Below are 22,387 nucleotides of genomic sequence, written 5' to 3'. Positions count from 1 at the left end.
TTAAGATCTTTTGTTTGGAATAACCAGCCGATTGAATCAGGACAAAATAAAATAATTGTCAGATTTTATCCTCAGGTTTTATTATGAAGCAAGTAAATTCCGAAAAAGTGAAATGAAATGTGCTATAAGTTTAAACAAGCATACAGTTTCTGTTCAGAAAAATAGTGAAGGAACATGTCAATGTTTGTTGTTTACTGGATATTTTGTTTTATTTAACAGCAATCAAGGACACAATCACACACATGAGTATGCCTGACGTCAAAGTAGGTTCAGCACAGTTAAGCAGACAGATGTGGGCTGACACTAAATGTGCCAGGGCGTGAATGTGACATCCTTTAGAAAACACCCCAATATTGCTTGGTAATAGCTCAAAATGTGATCTGCAAGCCAAACCATAGTGGTAATGTATTTATTAAAGTTAATGCTCTTTTTAAGTGCCTACAAGCTCCATTCTTTACACTTACTAATAAACGGTAACCCATTAAAGAGAATGCACATCGCCTACAACTGGATGAGGTGGCGCATGCGCTCAGTTATGTATCGTTATTGGAAACACTGACACATGCGAGGGAGAATTTAGACATAATGGTCAGTAACAGTTCAGTAAGGACTGCCTTTTGTGAGCAGACTACAATACAGTTTGGCTCTGAAAACATAGATCTGACAGTTGGTCCTGATATAACATATGGCACCTTTCAGCTTGAGGCGCTTCACGGAAAAAAGACAGAGAAAAACTACAATCAAGACAGCAAAATCACAGTTACAAATGTAAAATCATAAATTGTAACTAAAATCCTTTAAAAAAAGAAGAAGAGTAAAGTTAAAAGACCTGCAGCTGTGAAACGCTGAGTTGGGAAGGATGCCTTTGGTCTGGAACATTGTCAGAGTTGAAGTGGATTAAAAAAATCTTGTTGTGTCTGTTAAAGACATAAAATCCAGATTATGATTCATGTTCTTTTTTAACATAAAAATCAGATGTTTAGCAGTTTTGAGAGGGATGGTTTGAGGGCGAGATGTTGGATGGAGCTGGTGGCATTTGGGCAAATGGCCCAGGACAGGTGAACTTCCTGAGGGGCAGAGAGGGTAAGGTTTTACATGGCAGATGAATTTAGTGATGGTAAAGGCTGTGATATGTCCTATATTGGAGTGAGCGGCACCATTTTAACTTCTGATTTTACCAGGCTTTCAAATCCCTTTGATGAAGTTGATGATAGGATAGATGGTGACAGTTCTACAGGATGTGAGGGTGCAGCAGGTGGGGCCCAGGGTTGTGATGATAGCACCATGAAGATAAAGGAGGAGCAGTATTCAAAAGATCAAAAGTACTTCTTACATTAATATTTTGTTCATTTTTTTGTAATAAGCAAAATTGAAAAATTCAAAAACAATTTTTTTGTTAAAAGTTTCTAATGAAAGCTTTCATTTACTATCAGATACTCTGCACAGAGAAATGATCAAGTTTTTAGCCCTTTGATCCCAATTGATAGAAATACCGATCAAACGTCTTCTGCTTCAAACAAAACTTCCTTTAGCATCTACTTGAAAGCAGAAACATAAGTCTTTTTTCAATACAGTGGTCCCACGTTTATCAAAAGAGTGAAGTTGTAATAACCTGCGATAGGTGAAATCTGTAAACTTGTCTTTTTTTTACAACAATTCTTGATGTTTCAAGGCTGTAAAACTCATCACTACACACTTGATTGACTTTTCTCAGACAGACATGAACATTTTAAACTTTTTTCTCCTGTTTAAAGTCTCAAAGTTCAAACCTTTGTAGAAAAAAAGTTCTGAAAAACTGAAAAAAGTACAGTTTTATAGAATGAAAACAAATATCTGATCGCTATAGATGATTTCAATAGATGTGAACAGGAGACATCTTACAGAAGTTTGATTGGCTAGGTCAACAGCCAACCAGGACGCAGAACCAATTCTGCTGTTAGAAAAAGCAAAAAACAAACAAAAAACCCACTATAATGGGTAATAAATTCTGTTAAGTAGTTCAATGAGTCCACATTTGCTACTCTGTGTTTATTCACCAAAATATCGCTAGCACTGTTCCATCCATCCATCTTCTTCCGCTCATCTGGGTCCAGGTGCAGGGGCAGCAGTCTAATCATAGATGCCCAGACTTCCCTCTCCTTGGCCACTTCCTCCAGCTCCCCTGGGGGGACCCCGAGACGTTTGCTAGGCCAGCTAAGAGACATGATCTCTCCAGTGTGTCCTGGGTCAATCTTACCTTGGGTCAATCCCCAGTGGGAAATGCTCAAAACACCTCCTCAGAGAGGCGTCCAGGAGGCATCCGAACGAAATGCCCGAGCCACCTCAACCGAGGTCAGCATAACGGCGGATGCTGCGCTAACCCGCCTGTCGATCTCACACTCCGATCTTCCCTCAGTTGTGAACAAGACCCCAAGATATTTTAACAAGTATAAGTTATATTTCAAAAGGAGCTCCCAAATGGTTTGGATAGTAGTAATAATTTAAGCTGATCTGAAAGCAGTTTAAATTAACAACACTTAATGAAATCCTACACGAGAGCGCCCTCTGCTGTGCACGCTGTATAAGCATAAGCTTAGATAAAAGTTGATTGTGACAGAAAATGGTTACGATTCTATATATATTTACTGTATGTATGTATATATATATATATATATATATATATATATATATATATATATATATATATATATATATATATATATATATATATACTGTATGTATATATAGCTTATAAACAATTTTAACCTGATACTAAAACATACTTATCCTCAAACAGAGGTTTAAATCAGGAAGAACCTCCAGCGTCCCCACGATCCAGATGTGTCCTCATATAGAGAAGGGTTTGAGGATATCAGTGCTCACAAAGACAGACAAACGAGTACAAACACACACACGCACACACATACAACAACAACAACAACAGATCTGCTTGTCTATGAGTCTTTATTCATATTTTCATAGAGAACATTTAAAGTGATTCATACCCTCACAATAACTGACATCACTTTCTGCTTTGTAACACTGAAACAGGAACAGGGGAACATGTACACAAGTACACAAACACACAGTCACAAACTCGGTCCATCTACAGCAGTGTACACCCAACCCCTCCCACCCCTTCCACAAAAAAAAGAAGATGAACATAAAGAGGAGACCCAGAGGACACACAGCCAAGGCCTGTCCCACTTTACAAAAGGAACAACTCCATCTACAAAAGTAACAAAAATGACCATACAGTCTATCCACGTGGAAGTGCTGGAAGTAAGGAAATGCTGGAAGGTTTCATAAGTATTTCAATATTAGTGCCTAAAAAAATCACCAGTAAAAATAGCTCATCTCTGTAAAAATGTGATAGCAGGACAACCCTTGGCTGTGGACTTTTTTTTTCTTTGTCACAAATGTTTTTTTGTTGTTTTTTTTAAACAATTTTCAACTTTTTGTCAATACAACAACAACAACACTGTTTCTTCTAAATACAAATATGTACAGAGACTTTCACTTATTTCAAAATAATGCCCTGCACACTGATGCATTTATGGGGATAAAAGACGATGATCTTCAGATTCCAGTTCGGATACCTGAATGGACAGACTAAGATCACAGTTTCTTTAGCCCGACAACAGGTTCTGATTTTGTTTTTCCTCTGCAACAGAGCGCCCCCTGCCTGCAAGCGAAGGACATCTGAAAGTAAAACATGCAGATCCGGGGCGAACAGGACTTGAAGCCGGCATAAACAGGCCGTGTGTCAACATGAGCGGACTGAGAAAGGCACACATGATAAGAAGACCACACGACAGGGAGGTGGGCAGAGGAGGGGCTGTTTTGGTTTTGGTCAGCTTGATGAAAAAGTGCCGCTCAGTTTTATAGCGCTGCCCTTACCTCCCCACTTCTCCTCAACTCATATTTGGATTTCGGTGCGGACTGGCATCCCTGAAAGTCTCACCTCGGCGGGCACACCAGTCCAGTGTGTGATCCTCCACTGTTTGGAATACTAAAACTCCCTCCATCCCTCTGTACTTTATGTAAATCAGAAAACATACAGTGCGTGGGCTCAGCGCTGTGGGCTGCGCTCGCTTTCTTAGCTCTGCTTTCATGGCCTCAGTGTTATGTATTTACATACCTCAGCAGACAATTTCATCAAGCATTTTAAAAGGGGTCATGCCATAGCAAATGGGTCAGGAGAATATTCACAGTCTGAACACCCTCGGGTGGTATTCTCCAGCATTTCAAGAAGAACACACAAGTTTTCACGCACCGCGTTTTCCTGAGGAGAGGTTACAAGGGACGAGAACAACAAAAGGGGGTTTCGTGGGGCGGCAGAGGGCCGGACGAGGGGTAAAAGTCATAAAAAGCTTTGACATTCTTTTGAGTGACGTACATGTTTATGCAACAAACGCCTCCTCTTGAAACAAAAGGGGAGATTTTGAAGCTCGGCAAATCAATTTCCCACTCCCACGCTCTACTCCCGTTCCACATGAGGCCTCCATCCAGCTGATGATGTAGCCTCTAGCCTCAGCTGACTGGCCGACCTATGGCATCGCTCCGTTTTGCCCCGTCACCCGAGGGCCAAACTGGCTTCTTGTCAATCTCTTTTTGCTTTGTTTTCCTAGTACAAAAAGAAAAAGACAACTTTCTGGTGTATCTAAGCTACTGAAGCTGAGTTCCCAGAAATCTATGTTCAAATGCTGGCATTTTCAACGGTAGTTCAGAAAGTGCACAAAGGAGTTTCATTCTATGTTGGCTAAGAGCACATTGACCACCTCAGGAACAAACGGACATCCGAGTTACGCGCAGGCATTGAACTGTACACACCACTCAAAGGCAGGTTCCACCCGAGTTTCCTCACAGCGAACGGGCCTGGACGGTCAGAAACACGCCAAGCAGGGAACCGCACCACAAGGCCGTGTGCAGAACATTAGTCAGAGGCATCGTCTTTTTTTTTTCTTCTTTAAACTGTACATGAGATTCAGTCGTAAAACACACAGCTGATGTTTTATGGATCAAAGACACACAAGTAAAAGAAAACGTAATGGGAAAACTCGCAAAGCGCCGTTTTAGCTCGACTCAATGGTGCGTTTAAAGCCACAGTTGAGCAGGTCTTTATGATATTCAACCATCTGCTCATGATTCACCATCACATCTCCTCAGAACAGCTCCTCTGACAAGGAAAAGTCCACAGTTACACTGGAAAAATATAGGTACGTTTGTATTCATATATATATATATTTATATATATATATATATATATATATATATATAGACAGAGAAAGAGAGCATCTTTAAAATCTATTTATACAGAATGTATATATAATGTACTTCTGGCCATTTTGGCAGAGAAACAAAGGCATCTGAAACAATCACCACTCTTCGGATGCCATGGTCGTCCTGGGACCAGACATTATCACATTGGAGAGATGAATTAGGAAAGAAATCGTTTTTTCTTCTTTTAGTGGCACTTTGTGCATAAAAAAAACAAAATAATCTAAATCTAGAGTAAGGCTACAAGGGTGTGTACGTCTGTCTGATAGAAGTTTGTCAAAGTAGGCCATGTTATTGTTTCCTCGAGGGCTGGATATGTTGCTGTGTGAGTCTGTGTATGTGTGTGTGTTTTAGAGCCAAACTAAAACACTGCTGGAGAAGAGCTCTTTGTGTACCATTGCACTGATGAAAATCCTATTAGGAGAGCAGTCACGGTACAACACAGAGGTTTAGGGTGAGCCAGTGCTGGCCGCTACAAAGCGCTTGGGAGAGGTAACGTTTTTTTTTCTTGTCTTTTTCTTTTTTTTTACATTTTCACCTGACAAACACACAGAAAGTGGGCGGCTTTCTCCTTTTACAATCAGCTGCTGCTTCACCTAAGCAATCAAACCGTTTGTCATGACGTGGTTTCTTTATTCATTTCTCATCAGTGTTTTTTTTATTTCCTCTCTTTCTTCTTCTGTAAGACTACTCAAACTCAACCATCACATCACGCACATAAATAACAAAATAAATATACAGCCATATCAAAGGATTTCTCTCATTTTAAATAAATAATTAATACATTTCTTCTCAGTTGGTTTTCTGGATAACAAAAAAAAAAAAGAACAAAAGAACTTTTTTGTTGTAAAACTATAAAAAAAGAAAAAAAGTTTGTCGTAAAAACATCCGCACTTAAAAAGGTGTTTCAAAATGAGTCACAAACAAAATATGCCTCATCAGTTTTCATATAGATTCTTTAAATATGGATGTAAATCATCTGCAAACTGGTTATCAGAGCAAAAGATGCATTTTTTTCTGTTTGTTTTACAAAACAAGGTTAATAAATAGATCGCTTCAAATAAATAAACCTCAAAAACATAAACGGCAATAAGTTACAATTTAAAACGTTCACAAGTTTAAATAATTAATTTATAATAATAATTATTGTACCACAAAACTAGTTATTCAAATGAAGTGCATCTGCTATATTAATAAATACTATTGATATGACAAACTGATCTGAAACGTGTGCACGCTAAATGACTATAATCTGTTAGAAAACAAATGGGCACGTGGGGGCGGGACTTATCTGTTCGCAGATCTGCTTCGTAGTTTTTTGTGCAGATATTTTCGGTTGTGACGCCACAAAATGAACACGCACCTTCAGTTTGGGGCGTGCTTCCTATTGCTGGGTGGAGTGGGCGGGTGGAGTGTCTCTGTTGGCGAATCGGCGTTTTCGGAGCCACGGTGAACGCTGCTGGAGCTCAGCCAGAGTTCTTCTCTGTTGCTCCTGCGAGAGACTTTTTCCGTCACGTTCAAGACGCCAGTCAGCTGACCGAGTGCCAACGCCCGCACGGCAGAGAGGGAGCGCGGGCGAGCAGGTCCAAACTCTGCCGTACAGTTTCCAGCTACTCCTCGTCCATTCTGACTGAAAGGTCTGCGACGCCCAGCAGCAGCAGCAGCAGCGTGGTGTGGATTTTGGTCCGAGTCACTCTTCTTCATCTGTGTTCCCTGGGTTGCTTTTTTCTTAAAGTTGTTGTCTATTTAGATAACCTGAATTCCCTTTCGTTTGAATGGTATTTCAATACACCTTAGAGCATTTCAGCGCCTCGCTTCCGTCTTTCCAGCTTCGCCGAGCCTCACACTTTGATGCCCTTCACGGCTTTGTTGATGCTTTCCAGCAAGGCCTTGTTCTCCGGGCTCTGGAAGCAGTCCTTGTTGGTGTACATGTCCGTAAGGGTGCTCACGTAGCGGTCAAAGTTCTGCTCTGTGATTGGCTCCTGCTGAGGCGCAAATGACAAGCGGGTTCAGTAAAAGAGGCTTGAAGCGGAGGCGCAGGGTGAAAGCGCGGGGAAACACTCACCATGTGCGGCAGGCGGATGTTAGCAAGGCTACGGATGAGGGCGCGGCTCAGACCCGACAGTTCCACAAACAGAGCCTCGTTCTGCTCCTCGATCATCTTGTTCTCGTGCTCTATGCTCTTCAGGTTCTTCTCCATGGAGGAAATCTGCAACAGACAGCAGTCAGGTCACCTGTGTTTGAGGTCACTTCAGGTCATTGTCAAGTATGTCACACTAGTTTGGGTCTCAGCCATTGACCGTATATGAAAACTGGAGCAAATGAGTATGACATCACCCACAGAAAAGATTTTACTGACTAAATGAAGTCAAGTGAAGTCCAAGTCTGTCTGAGTCAACGTTCTATAGCAACCACTAGAAGTCCAAATCTCTACACCCAAGCAGACTAAAGAAAAGATTTGAATCTTTGAAGGGAAATTTTACATGTTTTCATACTCGTTGATTCTTTCCTTAACCCTTTAAGGTCCAATTTATACAATTCGTATTTATTTGGGTCGCATTGGTTGCAAGGCCATTGGAACAGAATTACCCCAAACACTAGGAAATGTAACACAAGCTGGTGACATCATCCGCAACTGGAAATTTACTCCCTTGGTGCAATTGTGTGCATATTGATCGATTTAGCTTTTATTTATTTTGAGCAATTAAAGTATGTGATGACGAAGCAAACTCTGTCCAGAAAAATGCATTTTTAACCCTGAAGTTGATGAAAACTTCATTTAAAAGGTTAGGAAATGCTTAACTTTACACACAGAGACAGACACAGAGAAAGCGAACAACTAGACAGAACATCAAGCAATTTACCGGAAAGATGTTTCTTATATCTTGTATCTTGCAGCACTAGATAAAGCCTTTTGCCTGTTTTTTCACCCGCCTGTATAAGTTGGGAGTGTGTTTAAGTCATGGCCTGGTCATTGGTTACACAAAATCTGTCAATCAAAGGTTTTAAATGTTGGATAGCAGGCCGGCAGGCGGCACATCCTTTTATTGAGGCATCTGATTGGCCAGTTTATAACTTGAATAACTTGCAAGTAAGAAAAAATATCAAAAAACTATGATTATCAAGAACATGTTAAGAAAAAGTTATCAGATCAAGAACAGCTATTCTGACGAATAGAATGATTGAGTAATAGCTATTTAATTCTGAATAGCAATAGAAGTCTATGGGATTTTGGCTTCTTGGGGCCAGCGGGTACTTCCTGGAATGTGGTGGGGGGGGAGGGGCCACTCAGTCCAGTTCTCTTATCCAGTCAATGGTTTGAACCAACTTATCAATAACACGTATCTGAGTTAGGAACCCTCTTAAGTTGACCATTGTTTTCATGTCAACTTGGCTCACTTGAGCAACCCTCCTGAAAGACCACAGCTGTGATGGAGTCCAGCAGCAGAAACTCACCTGAGTCTGCAGGTTCACCATATCAGCCTCCATTTCATTGTTGGAGTCATTAAGGTCACTGATCTCTTTGTTGAGCTGCTTAATATCCTCGTCGTTGTCTAGAACTGAAGCAGAAACATCAAGATGATATAGAAAAAGAAAGAAAAAGTATCTATTATTTGTAGCTTTGTACAGATATTGATTTATACCTTTGTAGGGAGGTACACTGACTGGCTACTATATTAGGCACACCTGTCTAACTGCTCATTAATGCAAATTTCTATGCAGCCAGTCATCTGGCAGCAACTCAATGCATTCAGTCATGTAGACCTAAGTCAAGACGAACTGCTGCAATTCAAACCGAGCATCAGAACGGGCAAGAAAGGTGATTGAAGTGACTTTGGCATGGTTGTTTGTGCCAGATGGGCTGGTCTGAGTATTTCAGAAACTGCTGATCTACTGGGATTTTCACTTACAAACATCTCTAGGGTTCATAGAGAATGGAACGGAAAAGAGAAAATATCCAGTGAGTGGCAGTTCTGTGGGCGGAAATGCCTTCTTGGTGCCAGAGGTCAGAGGAAAATGACCAGACTGGTTCCAGCTAATAGAAAGGCAACAGGAACTCAAAGAACCACTAGTTCCAACCAAGGTCTGCAGAAGAGCAGCTCTGAACACACAACACATCCAGCCTTAAGACAAATGAGCTACAGCAGTAGAAGACCACACCAGGTGCCACCCTTGTCAGGTAAGAACAGGAAACTGAGGCTACAATTCACACAGGACCATAGCTGATTGTAAAACGCTGTCTGGTCTGATGAGTCTCCATTTTTTCTGCCACAATCGGATGGTAGGGTAAGAATTTGGCGTCAACGACATGAAACACTGGATCCATCCTGCTTTGTCTCTATGGTTAAGGCTGGTGGTGGCGTAATGGTGTGGGGGATATTTTCTTGGCACATTTTAGACCTCTTAGTACCAATTGAGCGTGGTTAGAAGACCACAACCTACCTACATTGTTTCTGACCATGTCCATCCCTTTATGACCACAGTGTACCATCTTCTGATATCTACTTCCAGCAGGATAAAGCGCCATGTCATAAAGCTGGACTCATCCTATACTGGTTTCTTGAGTCCAATAGAGCACCATTGGGATGTGGTGGAACGGGAGATTGGCATCATGCATGTGGAGCCAACAAATTTGCAGCAACTGTGTGATGCTATCATGTCAATTTGGACCAAACTCTCTGAGGAAAGTTTTCAGGACCTTGTTGAATCTATGCCACCAAGGATTCAGGCATTTCTGAAGGAAAAAGGGGGTCCAACCAAATACTAGCATAAAGTGGCCAGTGAGTGAATATACAGATTTTCTATGCATGCTTGGTTAATAATAATGTAACATTTTTACACAAATGTCTCACCATCAGTGGGTCTGAACTTGGTGCTCAGATAGTCCTCTGAGGGAAACTTGGCCTTCTTCTTGGCATACAAGGCTCTGGGGCATCCTGAGAGGCTGAGCACACAGACAACACCTTTAGAGTCTCAGTTGAAAAAAAAACAGTCAATGCCTGGATAGAACAAAACAAGTTCACATTTTCCTATTTAACCTTTTAACACCGCAGATCTTGCACAAATAACACATGTTCTTGGACGAACCATAACTCTTTGACCATTTACATGAAGCCCCTCCCACTGTCCTCCATAAGTGTCAAAAATATGAATGGTTGAGCAGCGACTGCGCATCTACAGATTTAACAAACTCAATGGCCTAGTGGTAGAGTGTCTGCTCTGAGACTGGAGGTTATGGGATCAAATACAATGTCCAGTCATACCAACGACTGGGTGCCAGTGCCTCTATGTTTGACACTCAGCATAAAGGGATTGGATTGAAGCATATCAATTGAAGCGTATCTGTGTCTGTAGATCACCACCTTCCCAGAGGGATGGGTTAAATGTGGAGAGCAAATTTCACAAACCCGGCTAACTTTTAATTTTATCCCGCATCGATGCTACGCAATCTACATGTACATTATTGATGCTAAATAGGATAAAAGGTATTTCCAAAACAAAGCTACCTCACTTGTGCAATGACTGCATGTGTTTCCATCAAAGCAACTTCCTGTCATCTAAACTTTGGTTTTGCAGGTGTCAACGCATCATGGCGACATCACCACTGCGCTCACCTGCGGTGTGTGAGGAAGCTTCCGTTAGCATGACCGGATCCGTCACAACCAGGGGTGGGGCAGGTGGGTCCCTCGGTCTTGAAGGCCTTCCAGTTGAAGGGTGTTCCATTCAGGAGTCCCTCTTTTTGCCGCCGCGCCGCCAGTGGACAACCGTAGGCGCTGCGGTGAGTGGCGTATTTGCCGCTGATGTGACCCAGACTGTCGCAGCCCGGAACCGGACATCTGCAGGGGGGAAGCGGGAGCAGAGAGGAGGACGGCATTGTATGAAACGATGAAAAAAAAAACGATGAGCACAGACTGATGTGTTAAAAATGAAACGCAATTCACTGTCTGTTCTAAGTCAGACTGATTAACAGCTGGCAGGAGTGTGTGCAAACATAAACCGATGTTTGTCAGGTTCTACGTTCAGTCAGTATCTGCTGGAAGTGTGTTTTCCCCTTAGAAAGGGCCCTATTGTTGGATTCAATCGGGGGGGGGTGCAGGTCAGCAGCTCTGCATATGAATAACAGTGACTGTCCTCTCTTCTCTATCTGTCTCTGCTTTATTGCATTTTTACCGTCAGTCACGCTAAAAGCAGACGTTATGGCTTTCTGAGCGGTACGAACTTTAAAAGCTCCGAGTCCTCCTGGTTGTCCTTGGTAGGAGTTTTAATTCCACTTTTCTTGGCACGCGGGCACCCAGAGAGACTGAAAACAGAAAGTATGGAGTTGATAGCAAAAAGTTCAAAAGCGGTTCTGCTGAAGTGAGAGAACATTAGAAGGAAGAGTGAATTTACCCAAAAAAACGCCTAAAGGTGTGAGAATGTGCTTGTGGGCCCTCTCTAGTTCTACATGAGCTGTCACTACACTGACTCTGTGTGTGTGTGTGGGTGTGTGTGTGTGTGTGTGAGTGAGTGTGAGCTCCTCTTTGTGCGTTTGTTACCTTCGGTGAGAGGCGTAGTTCCCTGTGATGTGACCCGAGCCGTCACATCCCGGAGTGGGGCATCTGAGAGGAGGTAAAGGTTCGTGGTCAGAATGAAGACATAAGCAGGAGGCGTTTTACCACAGAAACAGTGAAAAGGCTGACTGCAGCTCCATTTCACATTTCTACGGGCTGATTCAAGTGAAAGAGCAGAGTGATCTAATTGCAGGGAAAAAGGCGCCGTGACAGATGCAGCAGCAGCAGCAGCAGCAGCACAGACAGCAGCCAGCAACAAAAGACAAGTCAACGTCAGCAGAATGAAGGTGTAGAGCAGACATACTTGAGTTCAGGGGTGTGGGCCGCCATGAGGGACCGCAGGCTCTTATCAGCGAGAGGACACCCAGACAGACTGAGAGGAAGAGGAGGACGAGGAGGACGGCAAAAGGGGGGGGCAAAGGAAAACGAGGGAGAGAGCAAAAAGATGTGAGTGAAGGGAAATTGAGAGTGCGAGGCACACCGAGGTCATTTAGGAATAAGAGAACGCCCAGAAAGAAGTGAATTCCCGGTGCACCCAGAATGCATTGCTGCCTGTGTAACATCCCCTCCCCCCTGTGGAAATAGAGATGAGGCAGAGCTCACCTGCGATGCGACGCGTAGTTTCCAGTGATGTGGCCGCTGCCGTCACAGCCAGGTGTGGGACACCTGTACAGGAAGAGGATGAGCGTTCAGGTGAATCACATGTCCACAGCGTGAGGCTGGATCACACTTCTTAAAGACCCACTCTGAAGAAAATTGTGTTTTTGGTGTTTTTAACATGTTCTTGTGGGCGTTCTTCATCTATAAAGAAAATTACGCTGAAATTGCATTTTCTAAGTATTTCTTTATTCAAATTGTTGTGAATCAGGAGCAGATGAAAAAATGGCGTCCGCTCCATTTTTCCCCCGTATAAAGGCTAGATATGGGATGGATACGGACTGGCTGAAGCTGTAACAGAGACACATTTTCAGTAGAAGTGATGTTAAAAAGTCGCGTTTCCTCACTTTATGGTGCCTTATCGCTAAAATACTTGTTCAAAGTTGACACAAAATCCCTAAATCAGTTGTATTTATCATTACAATATTAATGTTTGATTTTATGAGGCACATAAGTGGAACCAGCTTCGCAAAGAACTCCAGTGCCCTTTAACTACATGTCAGAGGTAAAATCCAAATTTAAACTACTATTTTCCTGCTGTTTTTGTTTCACATGCTGCAACAACTTCACTCTATTACTTTTTTTTCTTTTAATACAATTTTTAAGTGCCTTAAACCTTTCTGCATCTCTGTAAAGCACTTCTTTCACCTTTATTAAAGCAAATTATTAAACTGTTTCCTCGTTTCCTGAATCAACGAGAGACACCAGAGGATGGATTTTTCCTTCTTCTAGAATGCTTTTAGTTGTGAGTTAGAAAAAAAGGGCTTCTTTTATGTAATTTGTAACAACAGGACCTGCTTAGGGACAAATATCTCAGCCTTTCATCAATCGTTCCAGCAGCGAGGGATAGGAGTAAAGGGGCAGAGCTAAAAGGTAGAAATGAGATTCCTTCAGTCTGGGAAGCAAGCAGGAATGCAGCCTTCGGTACTCAATTTCTGATCTAGTCATAGTCTGGGCTTAAATCTGATTTTGTTTCATGGCCGCAAACTGTCGTGTCGATGGCAGAAAACTGAAAATGTGTCAGAATTAAACAACTCCACGAAAAAGACTGACACAAAGTTGTAAGAAACACACCTGACGACTTTCAAAAACAAAGATTTACAGTTCCACTGCTGTTTCTAATTATATTTTTAACAGTTCAAATAAATAAGACATTTCATTAACCCTTGTGGACCCCATAGGATAACACAAGGGTTAAAACCCTAAGTTGCATTTATCTGTTTCTGTAATGTGAACTTTTTTTGATCACCAGAATCTTAAATGTGTGAAAATAAGAGAATGAAATGTTGTTGTTTTTTCAGTTGTTTTGTCTTGTTAGCAGGAGCTGAAACTAAAACCTGATTTCCTGACAAACGGAACGCTATCTGGGTGGACGTTTTCACTCACGAGAGCAGCTCTTTCTTGCTGTCCTTGGGCTGGAACTTGACTTTGAAACTCGGGGTTGTGACCTCTCCGGGGTATTTCCTCTCCTCCAGACCGTCCTGCATCATGTCACAGTCCTCTGGGTCAGACGACACGTACGACTGCATAGTGTGCTCCATCTAAAAAACCACAAGAAAGCAGAGGGTTGATGAACTTCTAGGACGTTTTCCCCGCAACTCTTTGCTCAGTTACACACAAAGCAGAGAAACTTAGCAAGACTTAATGCGCGCTCGATCCGCTTTCAATCTTTTGTAGACATGTGATGCTTCCAAATTCAGAACGTCCTCATAAAAAATTTACTTTCAAGGCCCTTTAGATTTCTTTTGAAAAAGTTCAAAGGAGCGAACATTTGCATATGCCAAATCCAGGATGGTGCAATGCACCTGACACACCACCTCTGTTTCCCAGTGCAGTGTTTTAGCTGTACAGTAATTCTTGCATTTCACTGAAATGAATTATAGAAAGAGAAAAGCGGCACAGGAAATAAGGAAGGGGGATTAGACAAAGTCAAAGTGATGTAAACAACAGTTTTTAATTCAAAAGGCTTCAGGGGGAATTTCTCTGTGGTTGTTGATGCTGCAACGTCTCCTCTGTGACTCTAGTTGCAGGAAACACTTGGCGTTCAGAGCGTGTAGCGTAATGTTCACCAACACCGACCTCGTCCGCCTCCTCCTCCCGCTGGCGGTTGGGTTTGGTGAAATCCAGAGGTCCCTCCCAGTCCTCCTGCTTGTACGTTTGCAGATTTGGCGACGTCATCCCGCTGTTTCCACCGTGATGGAGCGAGGAAGAAGAGGAGGAAGAGGGGTCCGGGGAGCGCACCCCGGGGCTGGTGCCTGACACACTGCCCTCTCTTTTGATGGGCTTCTTCATGCTCAGGTCCAGCGTGCCGTTCTCGTCCACCTCTATGTCCATTTCCTGGAAGAGGAAATCAGCACAGAGATAAAGATTCACTTTAAAGTAAAAACTACAATAATAATGTGTGTATTCAGGACGAATAGGCTGTTAGAACCAAGGTTACCCCCCCACACCCTCTACTGTTGGAGGAGCCTCTGTGGACCACCTGTGAGCCTTTGATCTTCAGACTTTCACAACCCAGCAAGAATGGGCGGGAGATGCTAATAAAGTTCACACTAATTACGTTTCTTTTGCTTTCATACACAACGCTCAGTAGCTGACGACCAAAAGAACGATACCGGAGAACAACCAAATATCACCAGGCTGTTCAGGTGGGGGCGATATTGCGCAAAACAGTTCCACTTCTTCTCTGACCATACTGTAAACACAAACCCAGGTATCTTCTCAATACACTAAATTTACTGATGGTATGTGCCAAGCTTGTCGTTCATTGCGCTCCATAAGATTCACGCTATTTTTTCCCCTAAGCTTGTAAGATACATCACTTTTGTATTTCACTCCTTTTGAATCCCCCATTATTTTTAGTACTCTGAATAAATTGTGTGCATTCTCACTGAGGTGAATTGCATCAAAGTTAATTTCCAAGTAAAGCAAGATCCTTGTTTTTAAACGGAGCCCTTGTTTGGCACAGGTGAGCTCAGGTGGATCAACCTGCTTGTGTGGGTGTGTCCTCATGTATGTTCTGTCTGTGCTGTGAGTCACTGGTTTGCTGAGAACAACACTTGCTTCACTTAAGGGTCTTTAAACTGCCCTTATAGCGCCACAAAAGTCTCTGGACTGAAGTCGTGTTTTTAAAAAAGAAAATAAAGCAGATGCCAAATTAGTAAAACCACATCAGGATAATTGTGCAGCAATTCACAGCCAATGTGTGAGTTTACACATTATGGGCATTAATGTGTTAAAGTACTTCCATTTCTGGTGTGAAATCCCCCTTTAGAAATCCATAGTCTGAATGCTATAAACCCTTAAGTGGTGTTTTACAGAGCTAAACTTTGTTGACGAGTCTCATGGCTGCACAAACAGCAGCTAAAGCCTTAAGCTACGTCCACACCGTCCTCTAGGCGGCCACTTCCGATGAAAAGTCTATGTAAATGCGTGTTTCAGGCTTCTGTGTTCAAGACTCACATTCACGCCTAGCTACGCAAGTTTTTAAAACTTTTTTTAGGTTCTACGTACAAAATGTGCGGCCAGTGAGCAGGCTTTGAAAGTTAAACCAGATCCAACTTTGACCAATCAGGGACTTAGACCAGTCTTTTCCAAAGACTTGAGGGCCAATCTGTGGAAAATTGATCACGAAGGGAAAAATTTGTGATTTGTGCTCGGCTGGAACTTTATGACATAGAGTATTTTATTTATCTGAATAAAGCTGTGGAGAAAAAAAAGCCTGGAGCAAGTTTCACTGGATTTGCACCGTTTTGACATTTCACACCAAGACTCTGGCAGACACGCACTAGGAAACAGTAGCAAAAGAAAAAGACGAAGAAGCCCCTCCCTGGTTGCCCACTGTGAACAACACCATGGGCTTCGTGTCAAATGCCTGGTGTTTACGTAGCTTTAAACACGTTCCCTTATGGGTAGATACGGGCCATCTGGGGGGGAAAAATGGGCAAACCTGACATGCCCTGCACCACATTTTAAGGTCATAGACCACTAGAGTGAGAATGTTCCCCCACATTTTCCTCTTCGGGCATGCTGTGAGCCACAGGACATAGCAAACACTTAGACAACATGAAAGGGTCAAGTAAGGTTGAAGTAGGTGAGACATAAGGATTGCGGTTTGTGCCTGACTGGAATTCTATGACACCAAGTCTTTCACATATCGGAATCGAGCTGTGAAAGAAAAACCTGACGACTTGAACCGCTTCGACATTTTTCACCAGGACTTCCAACTGTGAGAACTAGTGCTTCTATCGGCTAGCGTCAATTCGGCGTGAACACTGTATGTTAAAAGCACGTTCAAGAACCCACATTCAGGATGTTTCTTGAACGTGCATCACATGCACGATCAAAAACCATCTTTGAGGTTCTTTTCCAAAGACTAATGAGATCAGATGAACTGAGCCTTTAACCTCATAGAACATTGATGTAAAGATTGTAAAAGCCGAATGTGTAGACAAAGTAAAAATGATGACAACTTAAGAAAGCAGTTTGTGGAGGAAAAACATTTAAGGTGGAGAACAAAACCACACAAACCATCTTAAAAATTCATGTTAAAAGCATTTTTTCCCCCTTTTGAGTCAAGACAAAACAAAACATTTGGGTCAAAATGAAATGAAGTGAATTGAATAGATAAAGCTGACAGATCGACGAAAGGCTCATAAATGTTGAAGTTAGTAACTGTGAACAATAAAAGCCCAGCAAAATATTAAATGGAACCATCTTAAAATAAAGGAGCATTTAATCTCTTTTTCTTCCCGTCAGTGTTTCATGAACAGAAATCTGCTGTTTAACAGATGGATTTGCCATCTTAATTCCACTGAATTACGACTTCATACATGTCTTTATGTTGCAAACGATTGATTTCTTGCTATTTTCGTCTATGCGGCTCCACCTGCTTGTAGAATCGCCCTGAAGCTTGCAGCAAACGTACATTTATTCGGTGTCATGCTCTTTCTGAGAGCTTAGGAGAGCGAGCTCTGATATCTGCGCCAGCAGCGCTGACATTATGCTTCAAAACAGCACACTTCATTTTAGGCTGGCAGGTGAACAGAAGCAGGAAGGGTGAGATGTCTTCGGCGCATTTAAAACGCTCCAGTCAAGATCTAGAAAAATCAAAGGGTTACGAGAAGCGTAAAGAAAACTGGAGCGGTTCCCAGAAACATCCCGGGTTGACGAGCGCGACCTTCCTGCGCTCTGCTATTGAATTTTAACTGACTCTGATTCCAGATCGGGTCCCCGATGGTCGAAGCAGCGAGGGCCCGCTCTTGGATGGCTGCCCCGCCCGAACAACACCTCGCTCGACTTTGGTGCCAGACACATCCCTTTTCTTCTTTTTATCGTCCTCAACTCGCGTCAAGAAATGAAAAAATGATGAGGCAGTTACTTTCTCTCCTCTGCGAGCCAAAAAGGCCTTTAAAGATCACAATATGGGGGACAGTGGCGCTCCGATTACACCTCCTGTGCACAGAGAGGGGAGCGAGGGAAGGAGTGAGTGAAAATTTACAGAGGTATGGACAGATACGGAAAAATCGAGACTTACACGGGGATGGGGAAGGGAGATAAAATAGAGTAGAGGGAGAAGTGAGAAGAAAATGAAAGGCAGAGTGGCGGGGGTGGAGAAACGGGGTGGGAGATCCGTCCGGCAGATAATGAAAAAAGGCTACCTGGTGGAAAAGTAATCCAGCAAACTGGCAGTCGGCCAAATTCAATAACAACATGAAAAGTGTGTGGGATGGAGGGATGAAAGAGGATGTAAGAGGTGATGCAACTGATTCTCAACACCGTCCTGTTGCTGCAAGCCTGCGCCTCCTGATGATGAATTCATGCAGGGTTGATGGAAAAAATGAACGACACACCCACCGCCATCCCCTCTTATTTTCTCCAGCTGCGGCCTGTGATGTTTCATCTGCATCGCTTAATGAAGAGCAGCGTGCGGAAGAGGGCCGCCGCCCCTTTCGGGATCGGCTAACGAGCATGAAGAAATCGATCAAAGACGAGTGTCATCAGCTCACCTTGTTTGGGGGTTTGGTGCTGAGGTTCTCAGGTTTCTCCCAGCAACGGGTGGACAGGTTGAGGATGGCGGTGGCGGCCATGTGAGCAGCTTCTGCGTCGTGCGAGTAGTCGTAGGCCAAAGAGGAGCTTTTCCCGTAACTGTGGAGGCTCAGGCTGGGGGAGGAGGGGGGCTTAGCTGCAAAAACATGGAGAGAGGACAAACTCCTTCACATAGGACAAACATCACAGGATCTCCAAGAAAGACCTTTATTTTCTAACCATTGACTGTAAATGGGAACTGGACTGAGTGACCCCTCCCCACCCCCCAGCATTCCAAACAGGAAGTACCCGATGGCTCCAAGAAGCCAAAATCCAAAAAGTTTTGGAGTCTCTTCAATGAGGCTCTTCCTCATTGGCTCTTTTCTCCCCAAAGACACTTTCCAAACACTTCTTTTTGTTTTGCTTTCTTTAACTTTTAGCGTTGGACTTATAACTTAGCTAGCTCTCTGAGCGAGCAGCCGCTTTTATGTCAAGTGATGCGGCAAGACAGGCGGCTGTGGTGAACAGGCAGTTTTCCAAGATAAAACATCCTTCTGAATCAGAAAATAAAAAAGCGGAAAGAATCAAAGTTGAATTAGGCATTTTTTCCAGTCTGCGGCCCTCGAACCGGTACTGGTTTTGCGGCCCGAAACAGGCAGCATGTCGAAAATACAATGGGATGGGGACACCCAAAACGTCAAAAAGTGACGCGGACGGGGCCCCGAAAATACGTCCATATGGCGAGTTGGGAGTGAGAATGTGTTGGTTGCAATGACAAAAGCTGAACCATTTAAAATAGAGACTTAAAATAGTTATCCCATCGAGTTTGGATCCGGGTCCAGTGTATGGGTCCGGACTGCAGTCTGCTATTTAGTGACCCCTGCCATAGACACTCAGACCGACTTGGACCAAACACTCCTTACTGACAACACATGCTGGCATCGCAAAAAATGTCAACTGAATTGTCTTCATTTGTTTGGATCTGGAGGTCCGTCATTTTCTAAGGATGACGTCCCACTCAGTCCAGTTCTGTACTACAGTTAATACAACAGACTCTAACATCTGGTAAAATCACATGAGCATATTTTTGTTTGTACAGTTAGCAAACCTGTATTTGTTTGTTTATTTATTTTTATTTTAAAGATGCATAGAAGCTAGAATAACCGGATTTAAATACAAATCATAATAATAGCAAAGGTAAAATTAAAAATGCACTTAACCTTTTAACGTCGCTGGGACACCCAAATAACACACGCTCTTTGACCTACTGTAACTGACCCATTATGCAAGTAACGTAAGACAGTTGCGCCAATTTGCAACACTTGTGAAAAGTTCAGAATCCGCTGGAATGACATCAGTTGTTTAAAAACACTTTACAATATTCAAAATAAGGTAAACAATGGAGATAAAAGCACAGTGTTAAAGGCTTAATTAAAAGTATCTGCATGCAAACACTAGCACTTGTGATGCGATATAATGTTGTAAAAGACTTTAAAATGCATACATTTAATATAATGTACACACGATATAACATATATAATAATATAACTTATAATTAAGAATAAACCTCATTTGGTTGGTGACAGAGGTAAACCATTTTTTATGGTTTACGTCACAACCGCTCAGTCCAGTTCTCTTATCCAGTCAATGATTTGAAGAAATCTTTCTACCAAGAATGGTTCTTCTTTTGATCAGAAAAACAGAATAAGACGTGTTCTTACTTTTAAAGGCTTTAGGTGAAGTTTCGCTGGTGCTTATCTTTGGGGCAAGAGTGCGCTTCCCAAACACTTGAGCATCAAAGCTTGCGTAATCAAAGGAGACCTTCGAGTACTTCTCCAGCTCCTTGGCCAGGTTTGCGCGAGGCGTGGAGGGCGCCATGTTGGGCCGGTAGCTGCCATACTGGGGCACGTCCAGCTGCTTCACAAAGCACATTGGCCTGAGGTGGGAGAAGGGGAGAGGAGAGGGAGAGGAGCGCATTAAACCGCAGCTGTCAGGATTAAAGGATAGAATAAAGCAGAACAGATCAATAAAGATGACAGACAAAAGAGGGCTGATGCAAAAAAAAAAAAAAAAGACAAAAAAAAATCAAACTGATAGGAAAAAATGAGAGGAGGCGGTAGAGAAATAAAAAGAGAGAAGATAGGGGTAACAGTGTACTTAGCAAGAGTGCTGCAGGATTAAAAGCTCTCATATCAGCAGAGGGCACATTTGCATGTTGTACAGCATGAAATTTATGAGCTTTAAGCCCTCTCGTTTCCTGGAGAGCCCAGGCTTTTGTCAGACCTGTTGGCATAAATCCACTGATAGATGAGGAGAAGGAGGAGGAGGAGGAGGAGGAGAGGAGCTGAAGAAAGGAAAGATGTTGCAGATGCAGGTGGAACCAGGGGGAAAGACACATTTAGGTTTGTTTGCTTTCTCATTTTTCTTTATTAAACATTTTTAATAAAAATAAAAAAATTAAATTTTTTCCAAAATAACCAGTTTTTTTAACGTTTTAAAATAATGGTGATGCCATTTACTGGAAAAATAACAGCAGATGAGGGTGTGGCCTGTTTTTAAGCTCTCTGGCCACCTCAGCTGGAAGTGACATCATCACATCGCTGCATTGGTTAAAACTGGCAAATACGGTGGGAAAAACAGACACGCCCACTTTTGTCTGACCGGCCCCTGTCAATCTCACGATGTCTATTTATACACAAACTCTGAGAGTTAGAGAAAAAAAATTAGTGGGGTTCATATATTATATATTATTATATATATATTATTTTTGGAAAGTTTCCAGTTTCTCTTTTGAGGGTAAATTAAAATGAGATATAGATTTTCCCATAACCTAGAGCCGTCAAATTGGAAACTAAAAAATCGAACGCCAACTTCAGCCTCGTCCGACTTTTAAGGTGGGACAGATAAATACATAAAAAAGTCACTAAAACTGGTATTTTCTAACTATATAAATGTGAATCCACGGTTAGTGAAATTACAATACAATAAATGTTTCAGAATTTGTTTTTTTAATAACTTTGCCAGCTTGGTGGTTTTAATTTAGTGGTCAGGGCAGCCACTTTATAAAAGTAGCGGATGGGTTTTCAACACCTGACCGAGAGAATTGGCATGTGTCCAGAATGAGTTGGATGTGGTGGAGATTCCAGTAATTTTTCTAAATAATAACTTCCTTCAGAATCTGATTAGAAAGAAAACAGAAAAAAAGTATTTTTTTGGTTTTTTTTTTTTTCTGTCTGCGGCCCGGTGCCATCTGTCTCACAGACCGGTTCCGGTCTGCAGCACAGACGTTGGACACAACTGACCTAAACCAGGCCAGGATGAGGCTTAGAGGCTTTGAGTTCTTCTGGAAGTTTATGATGACCCACCTCAGCACTCTGTCGTTGGGGCTGACTTTGAGGAGCTCGCTGGTGGGCGGAGCCACAGCCGGCTTGTCGTGGGTCTTGGAGAGCTTCTCAGCAGCAGCGATGGGGCAACCAGACAGACTGTGTGTGTGTGTGGGGGGGCAGAAACACAAAAACCACGATGATGCTGCTGCTGACACTGTAAATCTGTAAATCTACATCAAACCAAAGCGGGCTAGCAGTTACCGCTCATACACGCATGCAGCGGCATGAACGCACACGCTCCAGACAACGTGGGGGCGTACCTGCGGTGTGTGTTGCGATTGCTGTTGACATGGCCCTGACCGGTGCAGCCGGGGGTCGGACACTTCAGCACATTTTCATGCATGGCCAGAACTAAGCGGAAGGAAAAACAACAACGTGAGCTCTGAGAAAATTCCACAACCTGAGAGTTTGCGCTCCTCTAACTCTTTCTGCTTTAGTCTGCTTCTGTCTCAGATCAAAAATGGATAAAAGCTCCTGAAAAAAGAAAAAAAAAGCTCATTCTTACAC

At 42.7% G+C, this 22,387-nt stretch overlaps 1 protein-coding gene across 5 annotated transcripts in view; it reads right to left on the bottom strand.

Moving 5' to 3' along the window:
* Window positions 1-2,926: 2,926 nt before the first annotated feature.
* myt1 (myelin transcription factor 1) overlaps window positions 2,927-22,387 on the bottom strand; it is a 44,948-nt gene continuing 25,487 nt past the window's right edge. The window contains exons 9-23 of one of the 5 annotated variants that reach the window (XM_011476797.3): window positions 22,141-22,231; window positions 21,860-21,976; window positions 20,216-20,430; window positions 18,476-18,651; window positions 14,547-14,804; window positions 13,854-14,008; window positions 12,414-12,476; window positions 12,115-12,183; window positions 11,796-11,858; window positions 11,480-11,560; window positions 10,875-11,096; window positions 10,113-10,204; window positions 8,716-8,819; window positions 7,325-7,468; window positions 2,927-7,244 (exon numbers count right to left, since the gene is read on the bottom strand). In XM_011476797.3, the coding sequence (XP_011475099.1) occupies window positions 7,101-7,244; window positions 7,325-7,468; window positions 8,716-8,819; window positions 10,113-10,204; window positions 10,875-11,096; window positions 11,480-11,560; window positions 11,796-11,858; window positions 12,115-12,183; window positions 12,414-12,476; window positions 13,854-14,008; window positions 14,547-14,804; window positions 18,476-18,651; window positions 20,216-20,430; window positions 21,860-21,976; window positions 22,141-22,231 (1,994 nt within the window). In that variant the 3' untranslated portion in view covers window positions 2,927-7,100. The remainder of the gene's footprint in view (window positions 7,245-7,324; window positions 7,469-8,715; window positions 8,820-10,112; window positions 10,205-10,874; window positions 11,097-11,479; window positions 11,561-11,795; window positions 11,859-12,114; window positions 12,184-12,413; window positions 12,477-13,853; window positions 14,009-14,546; window positions 14,805-18,475; window positions 18,652-20,215; window positions 20,431-21,859; window positions 21,977-22,140; window positions 22,232-22,387) is intronic. The other 4 variants (XM_011476798.3, XM_011476800.3, XM_011476799.3 and 1 more) reach the window with 4 other exon arrangements.

This window comes from Oryzias latipes, chromosome 7 (assembly GCF_002234675.1).
Source record: "Oryzias latipes chromosome 7, ASM223467v1".
Lineage (NCBI taxonomy): Eukaryota > Metazoa > Chordata > Actinopteri > Beloniformes > Adrianichthyidae > Oryzias > Oryzias latipes.
The sequence above is the reverse complement of the archived record's forward strand: the minus strand, read 5'-3'. Positions and strand labels throughout refer to the sequence as shown.